Genomic DNA, 10,903 nt, shown 5'->3' with positions numbered 1-10,903 from the left:
GCAGGAGAATGGCGTGAACCTGGGAGGCGGAGCTTGCAGTGAGCCGAGATCGCGCCACTGCACTCCAGCCTGGGTGACTGAGCGAGACTCTGTCTCAAAAAAAAAAAAAAAATACACTTACTGGAATATTACCATTTGAAATTATAATCTGGAAGATTATGTTGTAGCAATATGAAAAATTTCTTATAAATGAGAAAAAGTTATGTACACTACAATTTTGATTAAGTTAAAGGGAATCGATAAAGTGGTAGTTGCATTAAAATTGTAGGGGTGGTTTTTAAAATATTTACATATAAATAGTAAAATATCTATATCTTACTGTTTCACCATTAAACTATTTTGAATGTAAATATTCTTAAAAATATTTTTTGGCTATTGGTAAATAGCCTATAGAAAATAATGCAGTTGCCAGGCGCAGTGGCTCATGCCTGTAATCCCAGGGAGGCTGAGGCGTGACGAATCACCTGAGGTCAGGAGTTCAAGACCAGCCTGGCCAACATGGTGAAACCCTGTCTCTCCTAAAAATACAAAATTAGCTGGGTGTGGTGGGTGGGGGGTACCTGTAATTCCAGCTGCTTGGGAGGCTGAGGCAGGAAAATCACTCGAACCTGGGAGGTGGAAGTTTCAGTAAGCTGAGATCACGCCACTCCCCTCCAGCCGGGGTGACAGAGCAAGACAAAAAATAATAATAATAAAAGAGAATAATGCAGTCAGTAATTACCTCATGCCAAAAATCTTTTTTATTTTATTTTATTTTTTGAGACGGAGTCTCGCTCTGCCGCCCAGGCTGGAGTGCAGTGGCCGGATCTCAGCTCACTGCAAGCTCCGCCTCCCGGGTTCACGCCATTCTCCTGCCTCAGCCTCCCGAGTAGCTGGGACTACAGGCGCCCGCCTCGTCGCCCGGCTAGTTTTTTTGTATTTTTTAGTAGAGACGGGGTTTCACCGTATTAGCCAGGATGGTCTCGATCTCCTGACCTCGTGATCCACCCGTCTCGGCCTCCCAAAGTGCTGGGATTACAGGCTTGAGCCACCGCGCCCGGCATGCCAAAAATCTTATGAAATTGCCTTTTAGGTCCATGTAATTCTTTAAAATTGGGATCTGAAAATTGTTATTCTGGGATCAGTCTCTGTGCTTATAAGATCAATGTTTGTAAAGGGCTAAGCTTTCTTAGAGATTCCACTGTCCAAGTGTTTTCACATATATTAAGTATTTTCTGTAAACCTAAAATTGAGGTTAGAAATAGAAACTTACCCACATTATTTTGTCCCTTCCATGTTCTTTCTACTGTCTCTCACTTTGGCCCCCAGAATTTCAAGTTTTGAAATTTTTTGTCTGCGTATTCATTCTATCTTGATGTGTTTTCTTGTTTTAATTCATTAGTTGGCATAGGTGGTCTTAATTGTTTTTCATCCAGATATATCTAAAACCAGAACTCCTTGTAAACATACAAAAGGTTGATTTAAAAAATTAATGGAGCTGTTTAATAGTACTTACTGAATATCTTTGCAGTTAAACTTAGGAACAGTTGGGTTTTATCGGACCCAGTACAGCTCTGCCATGCTGGAAAGTTTATTACCAGGCATTCGTGACCTTTCTCTGCCCCCTGTGGATCGACTTGGATTACAGAATGACCTCTTCTCCTTGGTAAGCATCTGTGACTTAAATAATATGATGGATTTTGCTGATTAAAAGATTTTGTTTTTCCTGGAGTGTCTGAAACATAATTAGAAGAATATGGGTCTTCATGAAGGTTAAAAACACCTTTGGGACTAGAGCAAATGACTGATTTTTAATATGACAAGATTGAGGCTATATAATTTAAATCCCATTTCACTACTCCTGAGCCAGCTTTCTGAAACTCTTAATTAAACTATCCTTTGTAAGGCAAAAATTCCTTGCTTTTCAGTAGAAATAAATATGAGCCTTGAAGAAATGATCCTACTGATAGGTTTTTAAAATAGTGAAGTCAGAGTGATTTTATGTTTTTCTAAATAGTGGTTGTACTTTGCTGGGAAAGCTAGAATTTTTAAACATTGTATCTTATTTCAAATTATATCCCATTAGCTTTAGAATTATATTTATATTTGGCTTTCTTCCAGAAAGGATTTAAAGCAGCAATTAGTATTATTTTCTTTATGACTTCAGCATAGGTTAGGTAATTTCCAGATATCTTTATGATAAAATTGTCATATTCCTCCTAGTATTCCTTTAAATTGGACTGGAAATTTTCCCTCCCCTCTGCAGTCATTGGTTTTGGATTCCGCCTTTGTGTTAACACAGATTAGCATTGATGCACAAAACCTCACATCTGCTGATCTAATTGCTGAGAGAGACCTGTCCCAGGAGAGTGAGCTGTTTGTGCAGCTGGCTGCTGTAACAGAAGTTCTTTTTCCTAACTCTGCTAGTTCTGAAAGGACTTTGAATTTGTAGTGCCTTCTAGTTTATGTTCTTTTAGAAATGAGTACAGGAGAGGCTTAAGTTGACACAGTTTGCAGGTCTAGCTTTGAAAGAATGTCTGTCAAAAACAAAAGCTCAAACTATTTTTGCAGTTTTTCTGAAGGTATGAAAAATTTCAAAACGGTAACAAAACCAAGTCCCCAGAAACTGAGTAGAAATAGAAGTTAACTGGTTTGTTGTTCTCAAATTGATGGGACTTTTAGTTTAATTTTTTAAAGTAGTTCTTGTATAAATAGCAAATGATTCATTCTAATTTTTCTGTAAAAAAAAAAATAAAAAAATAACAAAGCAATAAAGAAGGAATGTTGTCTGAATAGGATTTTTATTCTAACAGTGTTCTGAGCTTATACAGTCCCATTTCCTTGAACCAAAGAAATTGCTAGCAGTAGTTAATGCCAAAAATGCATGCTTATGTTTTTTGGTTTTGTTTGAAGACTAGGTTAATTTATGTTTTTTCCTATCCCAGGCTCGAGCTGGAATCATTAGCACTGTAGAGGTTCTAAAAGTCATGGAGGCTTTTGTGAATGAGCCCAATTATACTGTATGGAGCGACCTGAGCTGTAACCTGGGGATTCTCTCAACTCTCTTGTCCCACACAGACTTCTATGAGGAAATCCAGGAGTTTGTGAAAGATGTCTTTTCACCTATAGGGGAGAGACTGGGCTGGGACCCCAAACCTGGAGAAGGTAATGCATATACTAAATGGAGAAAGAATTAGGTAGAAGTCGGTACTTTTTTATGTGGTTAACAATATAATTAATATCATCTTTATATCTACTGGATGTTACTATATATTCAGCAAGCCAGAAATTAAGACTTGAGTCTTTTAAGTCTGCTGGTGAAGTTACATGGGTTACCAACATAGAAACAGTAGTGGTTATGTGTGTTCATTGCTAAATATAATTTGTGCACATGGTGGAAATAAAAGTCTTTTGCAGAATTCCAAAGGCCTATTTTTAGTCAAGAAAAGCTAAAGGGAATTTTAGGTTGTTTTGTTTTATTTATTTATTTATTTTATTTTTTTTGAGACGGAGTTTCGCTCTTGTTGCCTAGGCTGTAATGCAATGACGTGATCTCGACTCACCGCAACCTCCGCTTCCCGGGTTCAAGTGATTCTCCTGCCTCAGTCTCCCAAGTAGCTGGGATTACAGGCATGCACCACCACGCTCAGCTACTTTTGTATTTTTAGTAGAGATGAGGTTTCACCATGTTGGTTAGGCTGGTCTCAAACCCCCGATCTCAGGTGATCTGCCTGCCTTCACCTCCCAAGTTTTATTTTTTATTACCGTAAATACAAGGCACCTTTATGTATAACTTGTAAAGGTGCTGAGAGACATAGGGGTCAGCTTTTTCAATTAAGGAAATTATTTGCTTTCTACATGTGTTCTCTGCTCTGATTATTTCTGTAAGCATATATTTACTCTTTTTGCTCTCACTGAAATATTGGGAATGATTATTTAAAGGTTTTACATATCATTATTTTTTATCATCTGCTGATAATGAAAGGTGGTATTTCTTCCTGATCAGTCTTGATCTGGAAGTCTTTTGTAATAAAAATAGTAGCAATACCTAGAGCTCTGTCTTGTCTTTTTTTTTTTTTTTTTGGAGATAGAGTTTCGCTGTTGTCACCCAGGCTGGAATGCAATGGCGCCATCTTGGCTCACTGCAACTTCTGCCTCCCAGGTTCAAGCGATTCTCCTGCCTCAGCCTCCCGAGTAGCATACCACCACGCTTGGCTAATTTTTGTATTTTTAGTAGAGATGAGGTTTCATTATTGGCCAGGCTGGTCTTGAACTCCGGACCTCAAGCGATCTGCTTGTCTTGGCTGCCCAAAGTGCTGTATTACAGGTGTGAGCCACTATACCTGGTCCCAGCTTCTATGTCTTTTCTTCATTGATTCAACAAATATTTATGTAGCTAGTAAATGCCATATACTATTCTAAGAGCTGGTGATACAGCAGCAACCCAAATATTGCCTTATATGGCTTACATTCTAATAGGAGACATAGCAAATAATTAAACATATAATGGTCTAGGTGGCAGGAAGTATTATTAAGAAAAATAAAGGTTGTCAGATAATAAGGAGTTCTGGGCCACTATTTTTTAGAGAGTGTTTGGGGAAACTGTCTCTAATAAGGTAATATTGAGCATAAACTGAGACATGAAAGAGTTATGAGGATACCTAGAAGAAAAGTGGTTCAGACAGAGGAAACAGCAAGTACAAAAGACCTGAGATGGGAGCATGCTTAGGGTGTTCGAGGAATAACAAGAAAGCTGCTGAGTTCAGGACAGGATTGAGTAGGAGAGGGCAATGGGAGACCTTTCTGATCCTATAGAACCTGTTTGCTACAGTGAGAAGTTTTTTGACTGTCACATTGAGTGATATGACACGCTAATTAGAGAGTTTTGGGCAGGGGAACTTGATTTGATTTACTCGGCTTTCTGAAGAACAGACTAAAAGAAGACGAGAGGTGGCAGGGAGACCATTCAGAAGGCTATTTTAGCAATCCATTTGAGATGCTGGTTGCAACTAGAACTTAAAGGTGGTAAAGTCTCTGTATATTTTGAAAGTGGAACTGAAACTCTTGGTGAAGGATGGACTGTGTGGTGGAAAGAAAGAGAAGTGTCATCAAATTCTGGCCTGCAGAACTAGAAGAATGAAGTTGCCATGTACAGGGATAGGGAAGACTGCTCTAGAAACATTTTTTTCTTTTAAAGATACAAAGTCTCACTGTGTTGCCCAGGCTGGAGTGCAGTGGTGCAGTCATAGCTCACTGCAGCCTCAAACTCCTGGGTTCAAGCTATCCTCCCGCCTCAGCCTCCTGAGTATTTGGGACTACAGGCATGCACCATACCCACCTATGTGTTTTGTTTTGTTTTTTTTGTAGAGATGGGATTTCACTATGTTGCCTAGGCTGGTCTTGAACTCCTGGCCTCCAGAAATTCTCCTGTCTCAGCATCCCAAAGTGCTGGGATTGCAGCCATGAGCCATTGTGCCTGGCATGGAAGCATATTTGGGTGTAAAAGGGAATCGGGCCAGGCGTGGTAGCTCACACCTGTAATCCCAGCACTTTGGGAGGCTGCGGTGAGTGGAACACCTGAAGTCAGGAGTTTGAGACAAGCCTGGCCAACATGGTGAAACCCTATCTCTACTGAAAATACAAAATTAACTGGGCGTGGTGGCTCACGCCTGTAGTCCCAGCTACTCAGGAGGCTGAGACAGGAGAATTGCTTGAGTCCTGGAGTTCAAGCCCAGCATGGGCAACATAGTGATACCTCATGTCTTTAAAAACCAAAACAAAACTGGGTGAGATCAACCAGTGACTGAGTATAAGTGGAAAAAAGAGGTCTGAGTTCAGGATTTAGAGATTGTGTAGAAGAGGAAGAATCAGCAAAAGAGACGGACTGGCCAGTGAGGTAGAAGTAGAAGGAGAGCCAGGAGAGAGAAAGGGTATCCCAGAATTTAAATAAACAGTAGATGAAAAGAAACAGTAGATGAAGGCAGAGGGAATGTGATCAGCTGTGTCAGATGCTACTACACTAAATCAAATAGAATGATGAAGCCTAATTCAATATTACATTTAACAATTTTTGTGTAGTAGTGGGGAACAATAATGAATTCTCTACTTTTGCAGCAGGTTCTTTAGAATGGAAGGAGAGGAAATGGAGACAACACACTTAGACAACTTTTTAAAGGAGTTTTGCTGAGAAGATCAGAGAAAAGGGCTAGGCGAGAGACAGGTGGGGTAAAGGAAGGAATTTTTAAGTTGGGAGATTTTATATTACATTTTTCTGCAACTATTTGAACATACTGCAGTAGTAATGGAAAAATTCATGTTGTGAGAGAGGGGTTGTTGCTGTAGTGACAACTGAATAATCAAGAGGAGTTGAGATCCAGTGCAGAAGTTAAGGAGTTGGTTTTAGATAGGCGCACAGATGAATAGTGACAAGATAGGAGTACATGGACACAGATGCAGGTAAATTAATGGGTGTTGCACTTTTCTTTCATGATGATAATGTGATACTTTTTGACTTCAAAACCATCTTTACAATATAGGGAGAATGCCTTCAATTTCCTAGCTATAGAGATAGGAGAATGAAACACGGCAAAATAATAAAATGTTAGCTTGCATCACACAGCATGTTAGTATCAGAGCCAGAATTATAAATTACTTCTTGTAAGAATCATCACAATAATGTGTAGTTATCTATTGATCTCTGATGGTTTTCTTAAAATTATTTTTGGTTAAATTATGATTTAAATATAGCAAAATGCATAATCTAAATGTTACAGTTCCATGACTTTCGGCAAACACATACCACATTTCCATCCCCCAGAAAGCTGTTTGAGGCTTCTTCCTAATTGGTCCCTACTACTTGAGCTTCCCCTGCCCACCCCACACAGGCACATGCCATTCTGATTTCTTTCACCTACATTAATATTTATCTCTTCTATTTTAATACATAGAATCATATAATGTGTGTTCTGTTCTTAAACCTACCTCTCTCACTCAGCATAATGTTTCTGAGATATATCCAGGTTGTTCATTGCTTTTTATTGCTAAGTAGTATGTCATCATATGAATATACTACATTTTATTTGTCCATTGTACTGCTGCATTTCATCAGATTTGTGTGCCGTTAACTGTTGTTTTTTTTTTTCTCAATCATTTATTGCCTGGATGTTAACTTTTTTTGAGATATAATTCAAATACCATAAAATTCACCCTTTTAAAGTATACAATTCAGTATTTGTTAGTATGCTCACAAGATTGTGCAACTATCACCTCCATATTTCCAGAACAATTTCTTCACCCTCCTCACTCTCAGTCCCTCCCCCTCCACCAAAAAAAAAAGCCTTGTATCCACCAGCAGTCACTCTCCATTTCCTGGCAACCACAAATTTACTATTTCATGGGTTTACCTATTCTGAACATTTCATATAGATAGAATCATAAAATACTTGGCCTTTTATATCTGCTTCTTTCACTTAGCATAATATTTTCAAGGTTCATCTGTGTTGTAGCATGTATCAGTCCTTCATTCCTTTTTTTTTTTTTTGTAAGGGAGTGTTGCTTTGTTGCCAGGCTGGAGTGCAGTGGTGCGATCTCGGCTCACTGCAATCTCCGCTTCCTAGGTTTAAGCAGTTCTTCTGCCTCAACCTCCCCAGTAGCTGGGACTACAGGTGTGCACCACCACACCCAGCTAATTTTTGTATTATTAGTAGAGATGGGGTTTCACCATGTTGGCCGGTATGGTCTCTATCTCTTGACCTCGTTATCTGCCTGCCTTGGTCTCCCGAAGTGCTGCAATTAGAGGTGTGAGCCACCGTGCCCGGACCTTTCATTCCTTTTTTTTTTTTCAGAGACAGAGTGTTGCTCTATCGCCCACACTGGAGTGCAGTGGCGCGATCTCGGCTCACTGCAACCTCCACCTCCCGGGCTCAAGTGATTCTCCTGCCTTAGGCTCCCGAGTAGCTGGGATTGCGGGCTTGCATCACCACGCCCAGCTCATTTTTGTATTTTTAGTAGAGACGGGGTTTCACCATGTTGGCCAGGCTGGTCTTGAACTCCTGACCTCAGGTGATCTGCCCACTTTAGCCTCCCAAAGTGCTGGGATTACAGGTGGGAGCCACCACACCCAGCCCCTTTCATTCCTTTTTACAAGTGAACAATATTCCACTGTGTAGATACATAGCACATTTTATTTATCCACTAACTGATGGACATTTGGACTGGTTCCACTTTTTGGCTATTATGAATTCTATTCACATTTGTATACAAGTTTTTGTGTAGACGTATGCTTTCATTTATTTTCGATATATACCTAAGAGTGAAATTGCTGAGTCATATGATGACTCTGTGTTTTTGAGACGGAGTCTCACTCTGTCTCCAGGCTGGAGTGCTGTGGGCATGATTTCAGCTCAGTGCAACCTCCACCTCCGGGGTTCAAGTGATTCCCCTGCCTCAGCCTTCCGAGTAGCTGGGACTACAGGTCCGTGCCACTACACCTAATTTTTTGTATTTTAGTAGAGACGGGGTTTCACCATGTTGGTCAGGATGATCTTGATCTCCTGACCTCATGTTCCACCTTCCTCGGCCTCCTAAAGTGCTGAGATTACAGGCGTGAGACACCACTTGTCTTTCCTTTTGTTTTTTTTTTTAAGAGACGATCGGCTGGGTGGCAGTGACTCCCGCCTGTAATCCCAACACTTTGGGAGGCCAACTTGGGTGGATCACCTGAGGTTAGGAGTTCAAGACCAGCCTGGCCAACATGGCAAAACCCTGTCTCTACTAAAAATGCAAAAAATTAGCCAGGTGTGGTGGCACACCCATGTATTCCCAGCTACTCGGGAGACTGAGGTGGAGAATTGCTTGAACCTGGGAGGTGGAGGCTGCAGTGAGCTGAGATCATGCCACTGCACTCCAGCTTGGGCAACAGAGCGAGACTGCATCTCAAAAAAAAGAAAGAGACAAGGTCTTGCTCTGTGCTCAGGCTGGAGTACAGTAGTGTGATCTTGGCTCACTGCAGCTTCAACCTCCTTGCAGCCTCAACCTCCTGGAGTCAAGTGATCCTCCCTCCCCAGCCTCTTGTGTAACTAGGCCTACAGACACATGCCACCATGCTTGGTTAATTATTAAGTTTTTTGTAGAAATGATCTTTTTATGTTGCTCAGGCTGGTCTTGAACTCCTGGGCTCAAGTGATCCTCTTGCCTTGGCATCCAAAAATGCTCAGATTATAGGCATGAGCTACTGTGCCTGACCATAACTGTATGTTTAACCTTTTGAGGGACTGTCAGACTGATTTTCTAAGTGGCTACACCATATTGTGTTCCCACCAGCAGTGTTTGAGGATTCCAGTTTCTCCACATCCTTGCCAACACTTGGTATTATCTTTTTTATTATAGCCATCATAGTGGGTATGAATTGGTGTCTCATTGTGGTTTTGATTTGCATTTTCCTAATGACTAATGATGTTAAACATCTTTTTATGTGCTTCTTGGCTATTTGTATGTCTTGGAGGAATGGACCCATCAGATTTTCATTTTTAAAATCTAAGATTTCAGTTTATTATACATAGAACATACTAGTACCATATGTGATCTTTCTTTGAACCTTAGGTCAGAACTGCATGATGTAAGCCTGTCCTTTTCACACATAATCCTTAGCAGAGTAGTTAACTAGACTGAGTAAACATTTAGTAAATTCAGATAGTTGGCATTTGTAACTGCAGAGAAAGTCAGCAACTTTATTTGTCTAGTCTGTTTAGCATATCGCTCTTATGATTTGATAAACGTAAACCAAGTATTCTCTCAGGTATTAAGTTAATTGAGTGTGTTTGTTCAAGACCATAGAGTTGGTATAGCACAATTATAAGATATCCAGATGACAAATTTATAAAATAGGCTTTTTAAGTAGTCTTATGTCTCTTTTACCTCTCAAATCAGGTCATCTAGATGCACTCCTGAGGGGCTTGGTTCTGGGAAAACTAGGAAAAGCAGGACATAAGGCAACGTTAGAAGAAGCTCGTCGTCGGTTTAAGGACCACGTGGAAGGAAAACAGATTCTCTCCGCTGATCTGAGGAGTCCTGTAGGTTTTCATGATAAATTCCCTTAACTTATAGGTAACTACATCATTTTGTGAAGCATGGAACTTTTTTTTTTTTTTTTGAGACAGAGTCTCGCTCTGTCACCCAGGCTGGAGTGCAGTGGCCGGATCTCAGCTCACTGCAAGCTCTGCCTCCCAGGTTTACGCCATTCTCCTGCCTCAGCCTCCCGAGTAGCTGGGACTACAGGCACCCACCACCTCACCCGGCTAGATTTTTGTATTTTTTAGTAGAGACGGGGTTTCACCGTGTTAGCCGGGATGGTCTCGATCTCCTGACCTCGTGATCTGCCCGTCTCAGCCTCCCAAAGTGCTGGGATTACAGGCTTGAGCCACCGTGCCCGGCCTTTTTTTTGTTTTTTGAGATGGAGTCTTGCTCTGTCACCCAGGCTGGAGTGCAGTGGCTACTTGGCTCACTGCAGCCTCTGTCCCCTCAGTTCCAGTGATTCTCTTGCCTCAGCCTCCTGGCTAGTTGGGATTACAGGCACCCACCACCACGGCTGGCTAATTTTTGTATTTTCAGTAGAGACAGGGTTTCGCCATGTTAGCCAGACTGGTCTTGAACTCCTGACCTCAGGTGATCCACCTGCCTTGGCCTCCCAAAGTGCTGGGATTACAGGCGTGAGCCACCATGCCCGGCCTGGAACTTTTTTTAAGTGCCAAAATTGACTTAAGAACTGACCCACAAACCACATCTACCTCTATTTTAATATATACCATTTAAGTGGTTTATAGCCATCTTATTTGTTTAAAGTTTCTCAGTCAGCATTGCAGTGCTGAAATGTGATTAGCTGTGCATATATACCCATGATAGCTGCTGTGCTCTGCTGGTACAACAT

At 41.0% G+C, this 10,903-nt stretch overlaps 1 protein-coding gene across 4 annotated transcripts in view; it reads left to right on the top strand.

Annotated features, from left to right (window-relative positions):
- NPEPPS (aminopeptidase puromycin sensitive) overlaps positions 1-10,903 on the top strand; it is a 99,912-nt gene that overhangs the window by 78,922 nt on the left and 10,087 nt on the right. For all 4 annotated transcript variants that reach the window (XM_023204312.2, XM_023204313.2, XM_023204315.2 and 1 more), the window contains 3 exons: positions 1,511-1,645; positions 2,925-3,144; positions 9,907-10,049. In XM_023204312.2, coding sequence (XP_023060080.1) covers positions 1,511-1,645; positions 2,925-3,144; positions 9,907-10,049 — 498 coding nt within the window. The remainder of the gene's footprint in view (positions 1-1,510; positions 1,646-2,924; positions 3,145-9,906; positions 10,050-10,903) is intronic.

Source organism: Piliocolobus tephrosceles, chromosome 16 (assembly GCF_002776525.5).
Source record: "Piliocolobus tephrosceles isolate RC106 chromosome 16, ASM277652v3, whole genome shotgun sequence".
Classification (NCBI taxonomy): domain Eukaryota; kingdom Metazoa; phylum Chordata; class Mammalia; order Primates; family Cercopithecidae; genus Piliocolobus; species Piliocolobus tephrosceles.
The sequence above is the reverse complement of the archived record's forward strand: the minus strand, read 5'-3'. Positions and strand labels throughout refer to the sequence as shown.